This window comes from Grammomys surdaster, unplaced genomic scaffold, assembly GCF_004785775.1.
Source record: "Grammomys surdaster isolate TR1022 unplaced genomic scaffold, NIH_TR_1.0 239, whole genome shotgun sequence".
Taxonomy (NCBI): Eukaryota; Metazoa; Chordata; class Mammalia; order Rodentia; family Muridae; genus Grammomys; species Grammomys surdaster.
The window spans coordinates 8,112,303-8,137,967 of NW_021604684.1; the positions used below are offsets into that span (position 1 = coordinate 8,112,303).

General features: G+C 41.0%; 1 protein-coding gene across 1 annotated transcript in view; it reads left to right on the forward strand.

Annotated features, from left to right (window-relative positions):
• Positions 1-25,665, forward strand: part of Piezo2 (piezo type mechanosensitive ion channel component 2) — a 368,900-nt gene that overhangs the window by 271,581 nt on the left and 71,654 nt on the right. Inside the window, exons 14-23 of the mRNA XM_028774207.1 lie at positions 2,826-2,949; positions 3,103-3,105; positions 4,519-4,814; positions 5,993-6,141; positions 7,899-8,072; positions 10,968-11,009; positions 16,822-17,036; positions 19,426-19,586; positions 23,780-23,956; positions 24,251-24,376. Of these exons, the coding sequence (XP_028630040.1) occupies positions 2,826-2,949; positions 3,103-3,105; positions 4,519-4,814; positions 5,993-6,141; positions 7,899-8,072; positions 10,968-11,009; positions 16,822-17,036; positions 19,426-19,586; positions 23,780-23,956; positions 24,251-24,376 (1,467 nt within the window). The remainder of the gene's footprint in view (positions 1-2,825; positions 2,950-3,102; positions 3,106-4,518; positions 4,815-5,992; positions 6,142-7,898; positions 8,073-10,967; positions 11,010-16,821; positions 17,037-19,425; positions 19,587-23,779; positions 23,957-24,250; positions 24,377-25,665) is intronic.

The window sequence follows — 25,665 nt, forward strand, 5'->3', positions numbered from 1 at the left end:
AACTAAATATCACCAGAGAAACACAACCATATTACATGAAACAGTCTTTCTCTGGAAGCCACTATTTACATGTGTCCAGGCATCTCCAGTTCTGATGGCTGGTGTACCTGGGACATTTACTTTGTGAGTAGGCTAAGCAGAAGATGAGGACACAGAGCAGACTTGTTGAATCAGTGTTAAAAGATGAATGCCAATGATTCTCTATTTGATGGACTCTGAAAAGTCTCATTCATCAGAGCAGCTGGAAGGCCTGCCCCACCCCTGCTCATCTGCTCAGATGTGCCTCTTGATGAAAACTCCTCAAAGTGCTGTCACTCACAGGTTACCTCTATCAGACCATACAACTCTCCAGTCTTTTCAAACTCTGCCTTCAGCTGAGTTTGTCGATTGTAGCTTGGCCCAGGGCACCAGAGATACTGAAAAAAAGTCAGCTAATTTGTAGGATTAAATTCTGTCTAGTCTAAAATGATTAGTTCTTGGAAAGAATATGTTATTTTAGAAATAAAATCTTGACTGTTTTGAAAAACATTATTGGAGACAAGGGCCTCCACTTAGATAACTATGGGCTCACACAATCTCCAATGTAGTGATATTCATGAGAACATACCATTACCAAGTCAGGTGACACAGGTCTAGAATCCCACCAGCTCAGGAGACTGAGGCACAAGGATCTCAAATTCAAAGTGGGGGCTACAGAATGACTTCAAAGTCAGTATGAGCTCCTTGGTGAGACTTCGTTGACAAACCAAAAGTGATGACAGGGTTGAGTTTAGCTCAGTGGTAGAGAGTACACCCAGCCTTGGGTCAATCACCAGGTCTGCTAAATAACTAAGCATGTGAACGGATGGATGGATGGATGGATGGATGGATGGATGGATGGATGGATGGATGGATGAACAGATAGTTAGACAGACAGATGATTGATAGATAGATGATAGATAGATAGATAGATAGATAGATAGATAGATAGATAGATGCTACTAACCAACACTATACTATTTAGAGAATACCTGTGAGTTAGCATGACACAAAAGGAGAAAGAAAAGGTGACCTTTGACCTCAGAGAGCTGTACTGCCTCAGAGGAGCAGGACTGAAGCCCTTTGCAGCATTGTTCAAGTCTGGCTCTTGCTCCCAGCCACTCCCAAATTCTTTCCTTCAGGAAAGACTCCATATGCTCCTAATTATTCTTAACCTCTCACTGCATGTTAACGAAACAGGTCTTTTTCTCTTTTCAACTACGGTTCATTTACTAGAGACTTGCAAAATTTTAATGCCCAATTTTTGATGTACCAGTTCTCCAGTTCTGGACCTTGTTCATCTCTGTGTGTTAACCAAGATTCATTAGTACTGATTTTGGTTGAAGGCAAAATTATAGTTGACACAGATGACTGTGTGACAAGGGAAAATGCAAGGAGAAACCAAGCCACTCTTAACTTGTAAATTGGTTTTCATTTCTTAGGCAAATCCTTATTGAAAACCTTCTCTGAACCAGAAAGTATCATGTCGCATCCACTAAGAAGTTCAGAATCACCCAAGACAGACGAAGATGTTGCTGAGATGTGTAGATACTGAGACTGTCACACACTGCTCATGGGGGTAGAAATTGGTGCAGCACCCTTAGTAAATGAATATTTGTCAGTTCCTCCAACAGTTAAACACTCAGCCCAAGATGAACACTCCCCCGTGTAAGTTTAGATAATGATCCAAGACAGATGGAAACACAGAGACACGGAAACACTTTGATGACTGTTCATAGTGATATTGTCCATTGTAGACAAGTTGGAAACTCAGATGCTCTCAACTGCAGTGCACAAGCATATTCTTGCGTCTTTATAAGATACTGTTCCCCAGTAAAAAAGCAAGAAGGGATAAGGTGCTTTATACATATTATAAGGTGACTAAGCCTTAAAAATATCATGCTAAGTAAATGTCACTTGCAAAAAGGCATGTGACATGTAACTCTCTCTACTTAAAATGTCCACCGTATGTAGAGAACTACAGACAAAAAGGAAATCAACCATCGGCAAGAACTAATACATGAAAGAAAGGGGTGATGGAAGTCATGCTGCTTTGGGGGGAGCAAAATTAAGATAGATTGTGGTAATGATGTGTAGCCCTGGAAGTAGACTGAAACTGACTAAGTAGACACTTCCCAGGAGATTTCTGGACTCTAATCCAGAGCCTCGTGAATGCTAAGCATCCAGTCTACCACTGGTCTATATGCAACCTTTGAAATACACTCTTGAAATGAGTAAGTTGTGTGGTAAGTGAACTGTGTTTTGATAACACTATTGCCAAAAAGAAAAATGGCCCTACTATGTGCTAGACAGTATATTCCCTAGAGAAATGGGCTTTTTCTATCAGAAGTTTTTTCCCAAGCTCCAAGAAAAGGTCAACATAGACATGTGGAAGCTTAGAATTCTTTCTTAGTCATTTCAAAATGAACAGGAATAACTAATTGGTATATTTCCTGGGATGGAAAATTCTTTTTTCATATCTGTGGAATTCTTCAAAATAAGGAATATTGTAGAGTCAAAGGGCTGTTACACAAAACAACCTCTATTAGGGCCTGACTATCAAGAGGAAATCAGTCTCTGACACTGACCTGGAAGGAAACCAGAGGCTGAAGTTGGCTTTCTGTTAAATGGAGAGTGTCCATCGTCCTGAGGGTTTTGGCAGTGCTACACATGATCATAGCATATGGGTGATGCTCACACTCAAAGTGGGTTGCTAAATAGATAGGCTTATGCCCTGTGCTCCCACAACTAAGGGAGGGGGGAAGAGCTTCAAACGGTCGCTGAGCCCCACCTCATTCTCCCTTCAGATTCTCTTCACCATTACGTTCTGGCTGCTTCTCAGGCAGCATCTCACAGAGCAGAAGGCCCTTCAGGAAAAGGAAGCGCTTCTGTCTGAAGTCAAAATTGGAAGTCAAGAACTTGAAGAAAAGGGTAAGTGGGGGTTGGAGTGATGGCTTCATAGTTCAGAGCACTGGCTACTCTTCCAGAGGCTACAGGTTTGATTCCCAGTACTATGTGTTGGCTCACAACCGTCTATAACTCCAGCTCTAGAAGATCTGATGCCTATCTGGCCTCTGCAGACAGAAGGTAACCTTTAAAGTATTCATGTGAGCCCATGGGGAACTTTTTTTTAATGTGTCGTTTTTAACTTTCAGAAAGGTCATTCCCAATGGAAGACAGCACTAAATAACAAAAATTTTCTCTGAAGACATGACTGCTAGTGAGAATTGGAACCAATTCAAATCCCTTAAATTTAAATTCTTGACTTTTAAAAAATTGGGGGAAAAAAGAAGAGGGAGGGAGAAGGGAAGAGGGAGAGAAGGAATAAGGGAGAGGCAATGACTTATTAACATGTCTTTAGCCTTTGTTTTTCTGTATAGATAAATGAAAACTAGCTCTTACACTCTATAAGCAGATGAATAAGTGTGTTTGTTGTTTATAGAATGGATTAGATGGTATTAAAGAAGTTAAGTTTGGGGACCTGAATGATGGCTCAGTGGTTAAGAGTGCCTAGTGCTTACGGGGAGGACATGAGTTCAGTCCCCAGCACCCATGGTAGGCAGCTCAGAACTGTCTGTCTCTCCAGGTTCTTGGGAGCTCCTGGCCTCTTTTGGCCTCTGCCAGGGTCTGCATTCATGCACACATGCCCTCCCATCTCTGGCACATGCACAAATAATTTTTTTAAAAAACACTAACCATTTTTTAAAAGAAGTTAAGTAGCATCCTGTGGAAAGGGGAGTGCTGGTGCAGGGAAGCTGGGAAGGCAACCCTAACGCAGTAAATGATGAGAAGCCCAGCACACCTCAGCTACTATTGCTTAGTTCCTGTGAAGCCTACCCATTGGTCCTTGTTTCACAGCAATAGTCTATAAGATTTGGATCTTGGCTACATGAGCTTGAATGTCTTGTCTATTCAGCACACTGATTTACTATTCAGTTTTAGCAAAGAATGGTTTATTTAGCATAAATAGTCAAAGCCACACTTCAGGCTTACTTCCCTCTCTCTGGGAATCCATTGGTTTCTTGGAGAAATGATTCAAATTTAGATAGCTTCGGAAAGACAGTGCAAGTGACTTTAGCAATGCAGTATCCTGAATATTATCATATTTTAAAGCCCATGGTGCTCCGGGCTAAGACTGCTAGCACTGATCTCATTATTATACTGCCTGTGCTGCCTAGAGCCATGAAACAATTAGAAGCAGAAATGACATCATAGATTGGTTTTGACTATTGTTACACATCTCTCTTTCTACTGTTTGACCCTCAATCCTGAGCATGTAAAAAGTGCTGCAGAGAGATTAACGTAAAACATTCCTGTATATACTCCATTTTATGAAAGTTATAAAAACCATCTCTTAGTTGTCAGTGTTGCCTTAATTTTTAGAGCCATGTAAAAAGCATGTATTAACTCAGAAAATATATCCTTCCATGTCCACATAAGTCGCCTACAGCCAAAGCATGGCTGTAGCCAGGAATAACAACATGGCCTTCTGTTTTGAAGATGAGGAGCTCCAAGATGTACAAGTGGAAGGAGAGCCCATAGAGAAGGAAGAAGGAGAAGAAGAGGAAATAAAGGAAGAAAGGCATGAGGTAAAGAAGGAAGAGGAAGAGGAGGTGGAAGAAGATGATGACCAGGACATCATGAAGGTGCTGGGCAATCTGGTGGTGGCCCTCTTCATTAAATATTGGATCTACGTCTGCGGAGGCATGTTCTTTTTTGTCAGCTTTGAGGGGAAAATCGTCATGTACAAAATCATCTACATGGTGCTGTTTCTGTTCTGCGTGGCCTTGTACCAGGTCAGTAGACACCGGGCCCAAGCTTCTAGTTCTCACACCTGACTCGGGAGTAAAGATGAGTTCTCGCCATAGAGATGAGCATATCTAGATATCTAGAAAGTGATTAATAACACTCAAAATCCGAAGTCAAGAATGACTAGAATCAATGTGTTCTCTTTCTACATATCTGTATATACACATATACATATACATATATTTTAAAATTTCCATTTGGACAATGTTTATAGCCTTTGTCCTATAGCAGTATATTTAAAATAATCTTCTACACATCTCAGCAAACTCCTCTTCAGTTAGAACAGCCTTTGAGGCTGTGTAGCTTCATGCTATATGTTATTCATTAACTCTCATGCACATCTTATGCACTTCATAAGTTTTCTAAAACGTCTTGATTTAAAAAAATAATCTTTGACATTAGATCATATTTTTAATACTTAATTTAAGAGCAATATGTGGATAATCTTAAGTACTTGAGGACTCTCCAGTTTGCTCATATTGCAGGTTTTGGGATCAGAAAGCTGTCCATTTGTGAGTGTGAGCGAGCAGGTGTGCATGCGTGCGTGCATGTGTGTGTAATGTAGTGAGGGCTTTGGAACCACAAACTCATCATATTAAAATGAGTTAGGCTCTCCACAAACTCAGTTTGAACTGATGTTAGAAGTCAGTCCAACAATACAGACTAGAGTGACAGTAGAATATTCTTTTGAGCATCCGATAGAATACCTAAAGCAATGACAATAGTAAAAGCCTATTATTTATGAAAATGAGAGTTTGAAAATGTTCTTGACAGAAGCTGATGAACTCTTGAATATCTCTAAGGTACAAAAGATGTCCTCTAATAAACAGTTTACAGTTTTGTTCATTCAATACAATATTGAATTTTACAATTTTGAAAACTGAAAATTGCAGCCTTCTGTAACCAAAACAAACAAACAAAAACAAACCATGATGGCACATTGCCACAACTAAACTGCACAAAGAACCTTAAAAGCCTAAAACTAAAATAGGCTTTGCTTCAAAGATTCGTGTGGTGTGTGTGTGTGTGTGTGTGTGTGTGTGTGTGTGTGTGTGTGTTCAGTTCCTTGCTTAATTAAGCCAGATGTCTATACAAGCCATCTTTTTCTTTTCCCAACCATTTTTCCAATTCTCGTTTCCTTTGTTCTTCAACATCTGACTCACAGGTGCACTACGAGTGGTGGAGGAAAATTCTGAAGTACTTCTGGATGTCGGTGGTCATTTATACCATGCTGGTGCTCATCTTTATATACACTTACCAGTTTGAAAACTTCCCGGGCCTGTGGCAAAACATGACCGGATTAAAGAAAGAAAAGTAAGCGATTTGTTCCTGGGATAGGATGAGAAGACAAACACATTAAAAGCCTCAATGCATGTTGTTCTGGAAAAGTTTGTGGACAATTTTAGTAAAATGTGATGTTATGAGTGTCTGTGAGGTCCTTAAAGGTGAGTTAGAGAGCCCCATTCTTCTCTATTCCTTCTGTCAAGCTCTAACCTTGCCTTCACATGTAGTGGAGACTCCAGGAAGGTTGTCTGGCCCCATTTTAACGAAAGATGATGTCTAGTGTCTACCCCATGTGAAACACAGCTGCCTGGCATAATGCTGTGCCTTCTGACTCCCAGCTCAGCAGTTTTCCAGCCCGTGGGAGGCTCGTGGATTCTTTCTAACCTACTAAGCCTTTACATCCTATTTTACAAGGGAGGGGGCACATTCTGCTCTTAATTCTAACGTTTTCATATCTTTCTGGCAAAACAACTTAAACCAATCTCCTTACACTTTCTATCAATTACTATAACTTCCTAAAACTACTTAAATCAAATTAGGAATTCTGTAGAATCATTAATTTATCTAAACAGTATTATTTTATGTAAGTTCATCTTCATGATTATCTTCAGGAAAAGTGCACAATAGAGTGGGCTATCACCCAGAAGGTAATCACAGCAGGCTATAGGCAGTGAGGGTCTCCCCATGTCCAATCACAGCATACCAGATATATGAGGACTAGATCAATGACAAATATGAGAAGGCACATCAGTAGCCGAAAACAATCCTGGGATGAAGCCCCTGGGGCTGTGCCTCTTCAAGGTACACCCATCTCAGCTATGCATATGGTGGGCCATCTCCAGGAAGCTCACTTGCCCACTGCACCTCCTCCTGCAGCCCACTGCACCTCCTCCTGCAGCCCACTGCACCTCCTCCTGCAAGGTGTCTGCTGTTGGAATTTTCTTCAAATCTTGTAAGATCCTTGAGCAGATAGGAAATGTGATTCATGAAAAACAAAACAAAACAAACAAACAAACAGAAACAAAATCACATCACATGCGCTGAGCATCTTTCCTGGGAGAAAATGGCAAGATCTTCTTCAGACTGAGTAAAGGGTACAGACAGATAAAGGCCACATTCGTGTTGGGTGGTGCAAGTTGTTCACAGGTGACCTTAGGAGACGAAACAAACGTGCATGCTTATGAGAGGAACAACCAGGGACACTTCCTGATGTCTAAACATTTCACAAGGCAGATGTTTGCACCACTTAATGGTCCAGGAGAGGCCAGAGTGGAAAACGGTTTTGCCAAGGAAAAGAGAGAAGTCAAGGCCACTGATGAGTCTGAAGTCACGATGAAGTAGCTTTCCAGTAGAAACATGGATCTAGTTGTGCAGGAAATCACAGCATTGTTAGTAGACGTGTCAGTGTGGGCAACAAAAAGGCAGATAAGTTCAGGGAAAATGATGAAATTGACCAAGAAGAGGACAAGAAAAAGGACCCTAAACTGAGCCTAGTGGCATTTCCGCTGCTATGTACAGTTCAAAATAGGAGGTGGGGACTAAAAGGAAAGCCAGCCATGTATGAGACACTGACCACAAAACTATTAGGAGAGGATTAGTACTGGAACAAAATAAGGGTGTAGCTGCTGATTTCTACTACAGTGAGTTGGTACCAACAGGCTGGTTGGGTTGGTGAGTAGTGGGAGAGGGGGCATGAAGAGCCAAGAGGATGACTGCTGTGGCTTGTGAGAGAGAGGACAGACTGGTGCCCAGAATGCTTCTTGCTTTTGTTCTGTCTTCTTTAACAGGCTTGAGGATCTCGGCCTGAAGCAGTTTACTGTGGCTGAACTGTTCACACGCATATTCATCCCCACCTCCTTCCTGCTGGTCTGCATCCTGCACCTCCACTACTTCCATGATCGCTTCCTGGAACTTACAGACCTCAAGTCCATCCCCAGCAAAGAAGACAACACCATCTACAGGTGAGCAAGCGGGAGAAGCCTCTCCTGTATCCAGGAAATGAGCCTTGGAATGCTGCTTCAGCTGGAAGCCAAATCCAGCGCGCTAACTTGGACTTTTAACCTTGACCGTGACCATCTCACTGATGATGATGATGATGATGATGATGATGATGATGATGATGTGTGTGTGTGTGTGTGTGCGTGTGTGTGTGTCCCATGCAGCAGAGCCGTGAGACTTCCCAGCATGTTTACTGGTTGCCATGTAAACTTGCCCCAGTACAGATAGGGCTGGCAACCCAAACTCTCCTATGTCACTCCTATTTCGTTTACTGATAATCAGTGCTTGAAGATGAGTGGTTGTTAGAACTGAAGGAATTCCGTAGACAAATTGTAGGAGGGAAAATTACCCTCAGTGACACTTGTCAATTATTGGAAATTATCACGACTTGATCATTTTTGATACTACTAGATACCTATTGCTAAAACTATTTATTATTGAATTCTGACAATATACATGCTGAGTTTAACTATAAATACTCAATGACTTTTCAAAAGTCATATTCAAATAACAGAAACATATTTTAAGCTTGGCATGGTGATTCATGCTTATAATCCCATTATAAGGGATTATAAGAGGGACTGACAGAGAAGGATATGTAGCCACAAGTTCAAGGCCAACCTAGACTACAAAGTGAATTAAAAACGAAACAAACATATAACACAGAGGGGGGGAACAGAGATAGACAGAGAAACAGAGACAGAGACAGGGAAGAAGAAAAAGAGAATAGAGAAATCTTTTCTTTTGTAAGATTTAACTGTTGATCATTGTTAGATAACTAAAATTTTATTTTATTTTATTTTATTTTATTTTATTTTATTTTATTTTATTTTATTTTATTTTATTTTATTTTATTCCCAAAGCCCTCTCTTCCCTTCAATGTGTATTTTCTTCTCTTTAAAATTTCTTCCTGTTTGTGGAGACTTTCTGTCACTATTATTCTTGTTCCCATGTGTCTGGGTTTTCTAACATATAATCAAATAGGACAAAAGCCCAACAAAGGTTTTACCAGATTAATCGCCTCTGCTGTGTTTATGTCAAGTTAGCAAACACAAGTTGGAGTCATCTGAAAAGAGGGAGTTGCAATTGAGAAAATGCCTCCATAGGTTCAGGCTGCAGGCAAGATAGGAGAGCATTTTCTTAGTCAGTGATTGAAGGGGAGTGGCCCAGCCCATTGTGGGTGGTGGTCCTAGGTTCCATAAAAAGCAGACTGAGCAAGCCATGAGGAGCAATCCAGTAGGCAGCACCCCTCCGTGGCTTCTGCATCAGTTCCTGCCTCCAGGTTTCTGCCCTGCTTCATTTCCTGCCCACACTGCTTTTTATGATGAAGTCTAATACAAAATTGTGAGTGAAATAAGTCCTTTCCTCCCCAAGTTGCTTTTGGTCAAGGTGTTTCATCACAGCAATAGAAACCCTAAGATACCAAACGAATCAGACGGAGTATGAATGGGAAACCTGAGTTTAGCCCAGCCTTCCCTCAAAGCACACAAACACTGCCACACCTATTATGCAGGTTCTGGGAAGGGTTACTGCTCAGGACAAGTATCTGCTGCCTTCTTTCTACGGCTGTAGGAACACATTTGCTCATCAGTTTGCGAAGAAACAGCAGGCCTAGACGACCCCTTTGAGATCACTGCTCCTTTTATTTTTATTTGTGGCTCAGCCCCAAACATTCCCTTAGTATTGACTTTTGCAAGAAAGGGGAAGAGTTACGTAAGATTTCACCTTCAGGTCTGAGAAACAGTTTTCCAGAACCAGAAATTAATTAATTTATTCCAGAGAAATTAAATAACTCTGATATCATGAGGTTTTCTGTGAGAGTGCTCTATATAAAAGTTACAAAATTTGAATTTGAGTATTTGCCATATACAACATCCTTTAAAAATTCTCTAATATATATTTTCTTACTGATAATTTTCATCTACCTGTTGCATTATTTTGTTCTGAGTCCTAATCAATGACCACATTAAAATCCAAATGATGAAGGAAGATAACTATCTTCACAGATGGGACTGACTTCCCTGCTTGCTTGACTTCTCTTACCTCTTTGCTTTTGGTTGCTTTATGAAAACTGGTTGCAAATAGAGATTGAGTGAGTCATTGTAGTTATTAAGTTGATTTCAGAACTATGGTTTTTAATGGTATATCCCATTGTCCTCTTCTGTCTTGTGCAACCTGGTCTCTGTGTGTAAGCATGCACATATTCAGTGTGGACAAATATCACTTGTATTTGAAATAGAATTTATTATTAGGTACTTAGAATTATAGAAAGAAATTATGTCATACATTAAAAAGATTATAATTTCTCAGTAGACAATCTCAAGAAACATCATTTTACTTACTGATAATGTATAAAAGAACAATAATACAAGTTACATAATAATAATTTCTATGATTTTTAATTACTTTGATATCATTACAAGTTATCTTTGATTCATGTTAGAAAATACTTTTTAAGCTTAAGTTTTAAAGACTCTAAAGAAAATATATTGATTATGGTTTGTTTAGAATTCCTTTAAAATCTGAAAAAGGAGCAAAAGTTAATCTTCAGATTCTAATTTTCTTTGATAATACGTAGCTTCAAAATGAAGAATCCTTACTTTTTAATAAAGTATGGGATGGAAGGGTGGAGGCTGAAAGGGCAAGGGCTCTTTGGGTGTTTTCCTGTGTATGTCTGACTTCATGTTGCTCCTGAATCTTGCTGTCCAGACTCCTCCTCAAGACACAGTCTGTGTGCGTGATACACCTGTCTAAAGCTTAAGAGACAGTCTACTCCCCTGTTACCTCTGTCTAACAGTCTCCTCTTTCTCTCCCCGCTGTCTCCCACTGCATCCTTGGGCTTCCATCCCTCTGCGCAGCCATGCCAAAGTCAATGGTCGCGTGTACCTAATAATAAATAGGTGGGTATGCTGACGTTTTTTTTCTCTCCTTTTCATTTAAAAATGGTTTCTTTGTATGCTAAACCCTTTGCTGCTTTATAAATGAGAAGTGATGTCCTCAGATAGTGGACGGTGGACTCAGGTATGCTCATGGATGTATATTGCAAACCAAGCCATTTGGTGGTGATACCAAATGGTGCTGTGTGGTGGCTGTGGAGGTGCTCCAGGGTCTTCAGCTGGTGCTCAGCATTTGGATTTGGTGTCAACTTGTAAGTCCCTATGATTTTGTTCCTGGGTAGCATCTGTTCAAGGCTTGCCTGAGCACTTGACGCCTCACTGGTCATATAATAGAGAGCTCAGCTCAAGAACTGCCTCCTCCATACAGGTCCATCAATGCGGCATCCTGCTGACACTGGTCTGCCCTCCCTCTGGATTCCTGCCGCATTTTCACAGGCTGCTTTCCTGACACTTTCCTTCCAGAACCTTGCTTGTCTTACCTTGCTAAAGGCATATGCTCCTTGGGTCTCGATGCCTTGTGCCATACACAGGAGACTTCCTGTCACTGAACTCTCAGCCTTACTCACTAGTTGATGTTTGGGAGATGCTTCCTGAATGAAAGGAAAATGACCACAGTGTGTGGTTTAGAAACAAAACAACACAAAACAAAACAACAAACAACCGCCTCCTCCCCATAAAAACCCAAAACATCAATTTCCAAATAGTAATTCTACTAGAAAGATCATAATATTAAAGACAGATCTTTTAGATTCCTAGATTTCACATTGTGTCCCCACACCACAGGAAATACAAATATGGTCACTAGCTAGCTAACTGTCACCTGACTGGGGAACAAAGAAAAGCAATAGTCATAAACATTGTGCTAGGGCTGCGTGTAATCTGCTGGAGGCCAGAGTGAGTGAAAATCCCAGCTCAGGTTTTTAGCTGCTGAGTAGAGAAGTAGGAAAGTCTCTAGTTGGGGATCTTCACCAGCTAGTTCTATCCCCTGTGTCCAAACAAAAGAGCTGTCTGCTTGCTGTTCCTCATAAAGCACTTTATTGTACCATTCATTTTATTAGGAGATGCTCTACAAAGATTCAGGCTCACCCCAAATAACTAAAACCTCCAAATATCTGAGCTTTACCATTACCTTTTTTTCCCCAGTGAAATCTCTCACTCATGGAGAGAGCTCGGAGAAAGGCTACCATACCCCACCCCAAGGAAACATTAATCAAACATGCCTGACTCTTACTACAAAACATGAGCTTCAGAATGTTACCTTTAAAGTGGGTCCAAATTTTACCAGAACCACCTGCTCACTTGGACTAGCAGAGTAAGCGCCTTGTTGAATAAGTTATTTAAGTCCGAAGTTTTATAAGGAGAAAAATGTACTTAGGAAATCGAGTTTCTGAATTTGTAAAAAGAGATACATCTACATAAGGGCTGGTAGACATTACCTTACAGAAAGTATTCGGTAAAAGAAGGTAGCATAGGCTGGGTCACTTGGGAAAAAATTGAATAACATGATTAAGTTGTGGGAAATTTTCCAGTTATGAAGTTGGCTATGTTCTCAGCAGTGAGCTCATTCTTTCCATGGTGTATAAGCAGAGTCACGTGCAGCCTGGCTTGGGTTCTTTTCAGAGAAGTGAGCACCACACATAGGAGGTGTGACACTCAATTCACAGACCGGCTGCTCCTATGAGAATCCGATCACCTAGAATTGCTCTGAGCTCTGTGAAACATGCCAGCTACCTCTAATACTGCGAGCACTACCCGTCCGCAGCACATCTCTTTTCCTAACTTCCGACATTCCTTATCCCGGTGAAAGGGATGAGTGCAACGAGTATTTCACGAATTTCCAATTAGGATAATTCTAATTCATAGAATTTCAACTAAGGGATTTTACAATGGCAGATTTCCAATTCTTCCTTAATGGAAATTAGCTTAGTACACAGCTTTTCAAAGTCAGGTCCTAGCCCTAAATTAAACCTCCTTGGCTCTCAAGTGGCATCAGAAAGTGTTTCTGGTGCACAGATTGCCCTCGCTAACATCCACTGAATTTTGATGTGAACGTGCACAAGGCTGAGGAGTACACAAGATAGCTGCCTTCCAGAGCATTCCCCAGAGCACACACTTAGGATGACGTGATGTGCAGGTCAAACAGAGTATGCACTGAACCTATAACGGGAAGAACTAGATGACTAAAGGAAGAGACCTTGCCCTCTGCTTCACTAGTGTATGAAGGGTATCATCTGTTTTTTCTTTTATTCTAAAATCAACAGTGAGAAGCCCAGAGCTTAGAGTGTGAATCTCACCCATCCCCCACACCCACACACATACACACACATACACACACATGCACACAGGTGGATAAATGGACAGCAAGGACACAAAGACAGCTGAACAAAATGTAAAGAGGTGAAAATGAACTTCTTTCGGAAATGGACGTGTGAAATAGTTTGTTGTCAGGAAGCAGAAGGAAGACTCTCTTAGCTCATCCCACATCTATTTGGTGATCCAGATAAAAGTCCTCTTTCTGGACATTAAATACTCTATGTGATCGGTAAAGAACGACAAACATGGGCTCTGCACCCTGAGGTTTCAGGGACTCTCTCCCTGGAGAGAACTTTGTTGACATCAGCTTTTCTGCAGACCAGTCCAGCTACTGTGTGTAGCACATGGCAGTCCATTCAGCCCTGAACCCTGTATTTGCAGTGCAAGAGCTACACACAGAATAGTGAGCAGGCGTAGAGGACAGATTTCCTAAAGAGACACCAGCTGTTTTCCTTGAGAGTGATTTTCTTAAGTATACAAATGGTCAGGCAGCAGAATCATCAACTTTAGCATAGATCCCTTGTCTGTCACTGAGTGGACCCCCTGCAAGAGCACATTTGGACCCCTGCTTTTTCACTAAAATGAACTTAAGATGCAGTTGACCACACCCAAGCATGAAAATCTCTCCTCAATGGTTCTTTTCCTTAAAATTTTTCTGGGTAACTATTCCTCATATGAATCACTCACAGAAACTTCCCTGATTTTCAAAATATCCTTTGGAGTAGGCCCAGTCATTCTCACCCTATAGAACAGCAGACTGAGGGTAAGGAGGCAGACCCAGTATTTTCCAAGCTATGTAGGTAGAAACTCCTCCTGTGAGGATTCTGCTCCAGGCTTTCTGCTTGCTATGTCCTTGGCTTTTGGAATTCTTATTGATTTTATTCTCAAAATCTAGCATGATAAAGACAAAAAATGAGAGAGGTGAAAAAAGATACATAGCTTTTTTAAATGACATGCTCCAACCAATCAGGCATTTAAAATATTTTCATTGTTCATATTTCATGTGCACACATTTTCCTGAATATGTAATAAAAGATAACAACCGATGAAATTCTCAGAGGGTTATCAAGCTCCCTTTTTCCTTTTGTGTCAGCCATCATATACCTGAGGTTAAACTGTCCTGGGGATACCAGGATGCCCCATGCCCACTCCATCCTTCATGGATTAAATCAGAGTGCCGTAAACATGTAGCGGAGCCCAGGTTTCTTCTGCTATCAGATTCATCTGGCCCAGAGATTTTGTAGAAAATCATCTAGAAGTCAGTGTAGAACTACTTCCAAAAGCTTCATTCCAGTATCTTCTTTCACACTGCTGATTTAACTACTGTCCTCAGCCTGCCCTAGCTATGGTTCAATAGTTTTGGGCATCTTTGCTGAGGATATTTTGCGTTGTTATCCTAATAGTGGCTTTAGAAATAGCCTTGTCACTGAGAGTTTCATTCTACAATTAGCAGGGAGTATTAGAAAGTTGTCTTTCCAGTTCAAAGTTTATGCTGTCTTTAAAATGTAATCCAAGATCACAATTGTATAGCCTAAATGGCCAGAGTCTTTGTCCTGATGGCAGATGTCTTCCTGCTGATAAAGTGTAGGCCTGCAGCAGTTCCAGAGTAAGTGGATACTGGTGACTGGGATGCCAGCCTGCTACTTCACCCAAACACATCTCATACAGATGCCATGTATGTGTCATACCCTGACAAATCTGGGTAGGTAGGTGTTATCCATGATGTGAACACACATCATTGCTGTAGAAAAAAAATGTTTGTTTCATTTTTAAAATTATTCAACTCCCAGAAATAGAGGAGGCGGGTTAACCTACTTAAGGCAATAAAATATGATTTCAGCGTAATCCGTCCACAGCTACATCCTAGACTGAACTCTGCTTAGACAAGACACTCCTTCTATATTAAACTATCAGTTTGTTCCCGGCATATTGTAATTTACCTGATTGGCCCCTATTTAAGAGAATACCTTTTTTTAATGATGCTATCTAAAAGCCCAAGGGCAATGTGGACTCAATATAGCATCTTCAGACCACAGGTGTATCTTCAAGTATCATATTAATGATGATGGCTCAGACTTTGTCCAAAGAAACCTATTTATTTGATAGAAACTTAACTAAGTTTAAGAAAACTAAATAATTTCTTGAGATTCCACAATCCTGCTTGTAGGGTGGCATTATCAATTCTGTCATAACCAGGTAGAAATGTGTGGAATAATTATTACAAATGGAAAAGATGACTAGCATTTCCAGAATAGATGTTCATAAAATATACTGTATTATCTAAAGTGTCTCTTATAGCATTACCTTGAATAGGAATAAAGAGCTTTTCATTTGTTGAGACCAATTATGAAGTTAGGCATATGGCACTTGCCCACGGTCCCAATCACTAAGAGGTTAAAAAATGGTTGCTAGGCCTGAGAGTTTTGAGGGTGTCCTGAGCAATGTAATACCCTGTCTCAAAAATAGAGTGATGGAAAAGCCCTCACTTGTGCTGCCTGCTATGAAGTAAACTGTGGAACCCCAGCTGCTGTGAGGAGATTAAATGTCCCACCCCCACCCCTGCATTCTTGCTCTGGCTCTGGCTCTGGCTCCTACCGGATCTCCCGAAGCTTTCAGTCCACAGTTCACATCAGTGGTCCACAGACAGGATGTGATAAGGATGCCTAAACCTGAAAGTGTGTGCCTCTCCTTGCGTATGCTTTAGAAGCTGGTAGCATGAAATTAGCCAATGCCAAGGCTTACTGAGAGCTTACATTATTTAAGGATTTGAAAAGACTCAGGTTACCCTTGAATGATGTGGTGGTCCTTGCAAGATTGTTCGAAGCCTCACTTATAGAGCATGGTGCAGTTTGACTCTATATCCTCTCCTTTACAAACCAATCATCACGTCCACTCAGTCCGGTTGCTGAGCCTAGGCTTGCAGTGAAAGCACACTACTGGTGCCATCCTGGAATGCACTTGGCATTAGGTCGTCAATGCACCCGGCATAACCCCGATGGGATAGTGGATTATATAGAGCATGACTTGTGATCTCTGACAGCCTTATAACGCCTCTGTTCTCATCTCCTTTTTTTTTCCCTTTCTATTTCAATTACTTTGAGCAGCATCAAGAAAAAATTACCAATCCACCAGAATGAGTAAGTCCCCCATGTGAAGCCATGAAATGCTCGCTCTACATGACGCCATTCCATGCTTCTACATCCTAAACTCTTGACCATTTTCTCCTCCAGGAAAAAATGTCAAGTTTAGGTGTCAATAGCTCTCATTCCTGACCAATCACTAGAACCTGAATAAGAAAAGCTAACAAAGTTGAGTTGACAGTATGTTTTTAGAAAGAGCTTTAAAGAAACAAACTGACAAAACGTGGTGAGATGCTAACACCCATGGCTCGAGGTCCTTTTACACGTACTGATTCGCTTCAGTTTGGCCTCCATTACTTGTCCCTCGATTGCACCCTTCTGGCACCCCTTCCTCTTCTCACACATTTTCTCTCTGCTCACAGGTTAGCCCACCCTGAAGGAAGCCTCCCAGACCTAGCCATCATGAATATGAACACCAGCCTCGATAAGCCTGAGGTGCAGAAGTTGGCAGAGCCTGGGGAGGAAAGGCCAGAAGAATTTGCCAAGAAGGCAGAGAAAGGTGAGGCGGGGAAAGACAGTGATGAGTCTGAGGAGGAGGAAGATGAGGAAGAGGAATCCGAGGAGGAAGAAACCTCAGGTAATCAGAGTCTCTCATCAGCTGCTCTATTAGCACAAATGACAGAGTGACTTGCTCCAAAGGACCTATCTGTGACTCTAATAAAAGTTGCAGAGTGGTTGTGGTTGCTATAGTGATAGTATTTCTCTTCCAATTATTCCAATTAGTTCCTTTTCATCTAGCTGAAAGGGAAAAGAGCAGATGGTTGGGTAACAATCCCCAATGATAGGCAGAGTGCCCAGGAGGAGACCCAGAGGGCTGTGTTCTATCCTCTGCTGTATGGGAACCTCTCACAGGACCTGTCCTACTATAAGCAAAAACAGGATGCTACACAGAGCACTGATAATTCCTCATGTCACCTTCAGAGAATCATACTTGTGAAAGGCATTCTGAGGCTTGTCAAGGAGAGTAATAATTACAAATACATTGCTAGTTCTAGTCCAATGCTTTAGACTATGAAACCTAGAGGAGGCGCTGTGCAATTGCATGCTGGTCCTTTCAGGCAAGTGTCCTGCAGGGTTTTGGATAGCATTAACTTAAGAGCTCCCCATTCATCATTCCATCCTGAAAGTTACAAGATATTCTCTATTAATAACACAAAAAGTGGTCATGTTCCTGGTTGTATTTAGGGCTTTTTTTTTTTCAGCTTTCTTTCTAGACCTGTAATGACCAGGAATGAGGAGAATGGGGTGGTCATGGTTATTGATGTTATCTGATAGAGGATGCTAAAGGATGCTGTAATGCTCAGAAAGGGCAAGAGTGTAGCCTCTGGGTCACTGTGGGAAATGCTGTACATATCTTAGCTGGGTATCTGCTCTTCAAAAGCAAAAAACCAAAAATGCTGTGGAGAAAAATTACTCTTAAAGGCCTGCTGCAAAGCTGCATTGCCTTCCCTAACTCATCTCAGAAGACCCAAGGCAAGAACTAGATGCATTTTTCACATCTGAACTGCAGTCCCGCTGTGTGTGTGTGTGTGTGTGTGTGTGTGTGTGTGTGTGTGTGTGTGGAGAGACAATTCTGCCAGGCAAGTAGTTAATGCTAGGATTTCATTATACTACTTTAAAGAGGACTTTGGCCCTTACTAAAGGTCCCATCAAAAATCCCTTCACACTCTTATTGCTGTGTTGTACATACCTCTAAATTGATTCTCTCTGTTGACTGTCACATGAGTTACTCTGTAATAAGTATTTTTTCAGTGTAACTAAAACCTTATTGAGTGTTCAGAGCCAAGGACAGTCACATTAAAACTACCTCTTACAGGTAGGCACAGCCCAGAACTGAAGAATGAAAAGACAAAAACAGTTCTGTGTGACTTATAGTGGGGTTGGCCAGGTCAGGGCTAGACTGAAGTCAGCTCCTGAGGTAGAAAAATACAGTGGCTGATTTGATTAAGATGATTGGGATGAAGGTGAGCACACTTTAGGAAACCGTGCTGATTCTTAGGAGAAACAAGTTGTCTGCCCACAGCAGACCTTCAGGGTGTGCCTGTCAAAGGAAATGGAAGAACCTTATCTATTCATATGTCACTGGTGGAAGCAGTGTGTAGGTGAAAAAGATGTCATTTATAGAGAGCTCAGGTGATTTAACATAGTCTTAAAAGTAAGTCAACCTAAGACAGAAGTGCATTGCTTTTGATAATGCTTATTTCGTGACAGGTAAGGAAGGCATTCTTGTCAGAACAATCTAAGACAGGCTCAGTCTTGTTTATGAAATAAAAAAGAGGAGATGTGGAGAGCTTTTGGGGCTGCTTGGTAGGAATTTGACATTGGCCAAGGACAAGGAAATGGACTTCAGGCAGGAATCTGACATTAGTCTAGAATGAAGAAGAAATTTCAGGCAGGAATGTAAATCTTATGCTAGAACAAAGAAGTAGGCTTCAGGCATGAAAATGACTTTGAACTAGGACAGAGAAGTAGGTGCAGATATTTTGGTCATCCTGATGAGCCCTTGGAAACAATGATCACCAGAGTGATCACAGGACTTTGTTTATTGCCTTGCTAGTTCATGATTATTTGTGTTTATTGTCTTGCTTGTTCTTTGACCATTTGCATCTAGTGTATTGCTAGTTCCTCAACTTAAAACTGACCTTAATACTTGCATTTAATTAAAATGGTATAAAAGCAGACTGGGAAAATACAAAAAATAAAAATAAAAATAAAGTAAGTCAAGACAGAACTCTTTGTGCTGATTTAATTAAAAGGCACATGGAGTGACATTGTCCCTTGTGTTTGAACTTTCATCCACAACCAGAAGTATGGTATGGGGATCTTGGGTACTTCCTCTCCATGTTTATAGAACTCATGTCCTGACTCTTGGGTATCTTCTCATTCCATCCTGAAAGGTACAAAAATGTTCCCATTAATAACACCAAAAAATGGTCATGCTTCTCATTGTACTTACTGCTTTGCAGACCTCAGGAACAAGTGGCACCTGGTGATTGACCGGCTCACTGTGCTTTTTCTAAAATTCCTGGAGTATTTCCACAAGTTGCAGGTGTTTATGTGGTGGATCTTAGAGCTGCACATCATCAAAATTGTCTCATCGTACATTATCTGGGTGACTGTGAAAGAGGCAAGTGTGCTTTTACTGTACTATCAGGCTGAACAGAACATGGCAAGTCCTCATTGTCTTTGTTTATGTGCCCATTCATAATAAAATGCCCCTTACATTCAGAAATCAAGGCATATACCAGTGCATAAGCTTTACTGTACAGAAGACCCAAAGTTTGGTGGAACCGAGAACGGAAACATCAGCAGAAGAGAAAGGCCCATGGCTTAGTTTCCAGTTGGCTTGGTCATATAGCATAGGATGCTTTCTGGACTATGTGGAGTGGGCTCTCTTTCTCCACTACATGGGAATGTATCTCCCAAAGCTCCCTCTGAGGAAAAGAGTAAAATTCCAGTTTGTGTTGCCGAGGAGTGTACTTTGGTTCCAAAACACAATTAATATTCGCTAGAGTTCGTCTTGCTTGCTATCTTAATAAGATATGAAGTTGATGGTACACTTGATTTATACTTCTGTCTTATGTCTTGATTTAAAAAAAATGTCATTATTCTATCAAGAGTTCCTCCATGTTTACTGTAGAGAAACAAACTTTCTTTCAATTTATTCATCAAATAGTTTTTGCAGACGTCTACACTTGACGAAGTCAGCCAAGGACCCATCATTTTCACAGACTTCTAACTTTCCTGGATGGCTTTTCAACTGGTTACAATTCATAATCTTCACCCTGAGATTTAGGTCCAGAGCTTACTGCCTACACTGTTTTAGGAGTTCAGCCACAACACTCCAACCAAACTGCTTGGCACATAAAACAAATGGAAGATACACTTTGTTCAGAAAATATTATGGTATCAAATTCTATATTGAGCCCCTGGACAATCAGAATCTTGTTACACAAGGGGATGAACAGCCATTTTCCTGGAAATTTTGATTTATCTGGATTGTTTACAGACCAAATATTTTTATTTGTTATTATTCAGTTTTCTTAATTAGGATACAAAATAGCAAGTTTCCTTATGGGATTTTGTTTAGCTGCTCTCTCTTCCCCCATTTCTACCCCACTCTCCCTGGCCTCCATTCCCACTGTACCATTCTCCTGTATTATCCCTTCTATTTCATGTCATGTATGCTCTGGTCTCCTCTTCATCTCCTTGCTCCTTTTCTAATTTATTGGCCTTTATCCATACTCACTTGCATGTAAACACACATATACAACGTGGATGCATCTTGGGTGAACATTCCATTAGACTCTTGTTGTCATGGAGATGACAACATGGCCCCCTTGGGTCCTGATGCTGCAGGAGAGCAGGAGTTTGGAGCAATGTGCATGGCATTCACACCAACTTACTATTGAATGAAGAAGCTCTCTATGCTGCATCCATTTTCCTATTTATGAGATTGTAACAAAAAAATATTTTCCCTGGAGAAAGTCTTCACCCTTGTTCTCCTTTGTTGGACTCTGGTGACCATCCTGTGAAACCATCCTGGCTCTACTCCTTCTGTCTCATTCCTGTGTCCCTCTTTAGCTCCAGGCCCTGTGCACAGCCTACTCTGACTGTGCCCCATCTAGAGGGTGGGCACCAATGCTCCTGAGTTCCATTACTGCCTATCCAAATCCACAAGTGATGGGACATTGATCTCCTTAAAACTCACTGCTTTGATTGATGGGCAATACATGACCTCACTTCTTGTGTGATCCAAGGCACCCCTGCCAGTGAGCCCTAAAACTGAACCCATTGCCCACATAATCTCTCCCTTTCAATAACTAAGAGATTCTCAGTGTTTCACTCATCTTTTCTCCATCCAGTACACCCACCATGTTGTAACTAGACAGGGTGCAAATAGGATCACATTAGACCTCTCTATCTAAAACGTTGTCATGGATATCTGTTATTATACACACATAGAGTTCCTATGGTCCAGACCACCTCAGGAGTACAATACCTGGAACCTCTGCAAGATGTGGGATTCAAATCCCATGTCCCTTTTATTGGATAGCTTGCTTCTTCTAGAAATAATTAGAGTTACTCCTTGTCAATAAGGCTTTGGGCCTGGGGTCCCTCTGCTCGCCTCACACCTGTTTAGATACTCCTGTTCTCAGCTCTAATTGCTGGCAGCTGAACCATCTTTCTTTTCGTGAGTTAGACTAAGTTGGGAACACTGGTCACACCATGGCTCACCCAGGCAGCATGCTCGTCCTGTGGCTTTGTCTGGGACATTCGTGGATTTAGTGTATTCTACATGCATCCTGAGGGCAAGTAATCCTCAGGACATTTGTCACCTGGAACTTTGTTGGGAGTGAAGACTTGCTGTCTTTACATAACACTTAGAAAATAAAGACTTCCGTGCAAATTACCTGTACTGCTTTTATATTGAGAGCTTTAAAAATATAATAAAAGAAACAAGAGACATACTTCATAGTAAATACCTTTAATTTAATTTGCTTTTTAACATTCAAATTGACCCTAGGGAAAAAAGTCAACTCATTCACCAAAGTATTTTGATAAAACACAGCATTCAGTTTGTGTCCAAGCACTTTGCAGATGATCAGACGCTCCTATAAGCAGCATCTCTTTCTTCCCCAGTTAATTCTGTGAGATAGCTCTTTCTACCTTACTATTCCAGCACTTAATTCTCAGAGAGAATTTTTGCTTTCCATAGGGACAGGCAGGTAAGTTGGGGAGCAGAAAATGTGCAAATGTTGTTCGTTGCTGTTCATGTTTTCCTATTTCATACACTTTAAGCCAGTTTTGGAACTTATTCTCCAAAGCTCATAGAGCTTCGTACCTGGTACATAGCGAATTTTATAGTGAGCATGTGCTATAATTTTCACCTGAGAGCAGCCCTGAGATAGTATCAAAATAAATTAACATGGCTTATGGCTCAATAAGACAATGGTGTTTCTGTATTCATCAAGGAATTGTAAGCTGTGGAGACTGACTAGACCTGGGGACTGACTAGATCTGTTTGCTTGATAAATACATGCACATCCCAGAGCCAACAGTCAAGATGAATTCATTGTCCTTCCCCTAAAGTCAGCGTATTCTTGGTAATTCATATCGCAGCAGTGATAATTCACCTACTCAGACTTCCCCAAAAAACTGGCTGTCATGTCTCACACTTTCTCCACTTAGCAACCTGCTGTATGATGTGATGTTTTGTATGTGCTCGGCCCAGGAAGTGGCACTATTAGAGGGAATGGCCCTGTTGGAGTAGGTGTGGCCTTGTTGAAGTAGGTGTGTCACTGTGAGTGTGGGCTTTAATACCCTAGTCCTAGCTACCTGGAAGTCAGTATTCTGCTAGCAGCCTTCAGATGAAGATGTAGAACTCTCAGCTCCTCCTGCACAAGCCTACACGAATGCTGCCATGCTCCCACATTGCTGATAATGGACTGTACCTTTGATCCTGTAAGCCAGCCCCAATTAAATGCTATCCTTATAAGAGTTGTCTTGGTCATGGTGTCTGTTCACAGCAATAAAATGCTAACTAAGACACATAGTCAAACTAGTTGACTATCAAATCAAGCAAATTTTACTTCCCAGGCAGTCCAGTATGTGCCTTTTTTAATGCAAGCACAGAACCACATGATTCCATGTAACTATGGAATCCCTAACTCCATACCTCCACAGCTAACTATAGCGTTGGGCTCTGGCCTCTTACGTAGCCCTTACATTTCTCCCTCCTTAATTTGGTTGCACATATTTAAATATAATGCAAATCTTACCTTTAACTTTCTGATGTAAAGCCTTTACCTGGATCTCTATTTCCTGCAGAATGAGTTCATGTGTCATTTCACGGTTCAAAGAGACCAGTCAAAGCTTGAAGCTGCATCTCCATCCTCATCTATGAGTAGCCCTTAAATTTCCTGATGTCCAGTGGCCTATCCTCATCACACTAACCCTTGCCTTTATCCTTTGCTTCTGCATCCTTCACCTTGATGATTTCCATCTTTCATAGCTTGTTTTAGCTTTTTGTCAATCCCTTCTTTGGATGGAGGACTCTTCGGATGCTATTACAGGAGCTCAGGCACACTTATAAGTTACAGTATATGGATTCTGCCTTGTTTTTCTGTCTGATTTATGAGATATAGTATCTTCAAGACCACAGCACCTCTCTATCCTTGCAACACCCATCACCTAAGACAGTGCCTTACACATAAGAACTCAGACAACCTTTGCTGAACTGCACCACATTGTCCTGTCTTGTAAATGTCTTTGCCATACCATGTATTTTTGTCCCTATTTCTGATTTTGTGTTTTCAGGTGTCTCTGTTCAACTATGTATTCTTGATTTCTTGGGCATTTGCTCTGCCATATGCCAAACTCCGCCGTGTGGCTTCCAGTGTCTGCACTGTCTGGACATGTGTGATCATCGTCTGCAAAATGTTGTACCAGCTGCAAACCATTAAGCCTGAGAACTTTTCTGTCAACTGCTCCTTGGTGAGCCTCAAAGTTGGGGGCCTTCCTCACTGACCTTAAGAGAATCAAGGGAGATATTTGGGGAGTCACCACACCAAGAGCCTTCTGTCTAGTTTATAAGTCATCTCATCCACAATAACTCTATTCTGGTCCTGTGATGGACCTAAATCTGCTCATACCCCTAGAACCCTCCCCACTTGAAATGGGTCCCTACCTTCCTTGCCCTCCAAACTCCCTTTGATCAAAGTTGAAGAGGAGAAGCCTGCACTCTAAAATTTAACAAGCAATTTTTACCCTGTTTTGTCTTCTTTTCAGCCCAATGAAAATCAAACCAACATACCCCTTCATGAGTTGAACAAGTCTCTTCTCTACAGTGCCCCTGTTGATCCCACTGAGTGGGTTGGCCTGAGGAAATCCTCCCCTTTGCTCGTCTACCTAAGGGTAAGACTTTGTTGTGCCTCATGTGGGCCTCTGCACAGTTCTAGTTTGTGATTCTTGCCCCCCTCCCAAAACTCTTAATAATCTCTTTGATAGTAACTTTGTCTTCATAGTTCATATTAAAACGACTAAATCGTAAAATTGGTATTACATTGTGCTGAAGAGAAAGTGACCAAGCAATCTGACTTAGTTCAGTGAAATACAACCAAAACCTTCACTAGCCCCTCAAGTCACCATTAAAGTATAAAGTTGGTGGTCACATCAGAACCGAAGCAAGACCAAAATATATTGTTAAGGTTTTTGAAAAATAAAAATTTATATCTTACATCATCTTATCTTTTCTAGACACAAAGAAAGCACTAAATAAAATCTATCAAATTTTCAATAATAATCATTTGTGAGAAGGAAGCATAAAAGTATTACAGGAAATACTTGCTGCCAATTTCATCTTTTTGAATGCTTAATAAGTGGTACATATCATATTACAGAATAATACAGCATATTTAAGTCAAAAAGTCATAGAAACTTAATGAAAACAAACCACTTAGAATCTTGTACATTCCTGTACATTTTACTTTGATGAATAACTCAAGCAACTTTAATCGTTGTCCCAATCTCTGACAAGACAAAGATAAGGTCTGTCTACTGGGTACTTGAGAGTTTTAAATGTATAAAAATCCCATTCTGTAATTTCTAGAGCTTCTATAAAGTCACTGTCCAAATAACTGTCAGGATAAACTAAACTGATATTTGGAGATCCTGACAGATGGCCTCTGCACCCATTGCCACTGGTCAATGCTCTTGTCATGAGTATTATGACCAGGACTTGACCACCTTGAACTTGCTTCTCAGCTTACCCCTCTCAGGCAAGTTTACAGATGTATTAGATTTTCTCTCCAACTGTCATCTGGTCACCAAGATTAGAGGCTTTCCCAGATGTCCCTGAGCTATTTAAGGGTTTCAAACAAGGTGAGACTGCCTTCCTCTAGGTTCTCAGTGCTGCTCTCTTGATGTGAGGCGTGTACTTAGCAAGCAAAAGAAACAGTAGCCACAATCTTGTGCCCAGAGAGAATAGACCCTGTTATCATAACAGCTAGACTGTTTCCATAATGACGGTATGACTGCAGTAAATAAGACAGAGAAATATGCTCAATACTACATTAAGTATGGGTGGCATCTAGTATAACATTGCATTTGAAACATCTGGAATTCAAAGCAACAATTTACTACAGTTTCTCAGAAGTACCAAGTCACAGAGCCTTTAGTGTACACAGATGCGTTTTCTTGCTTGC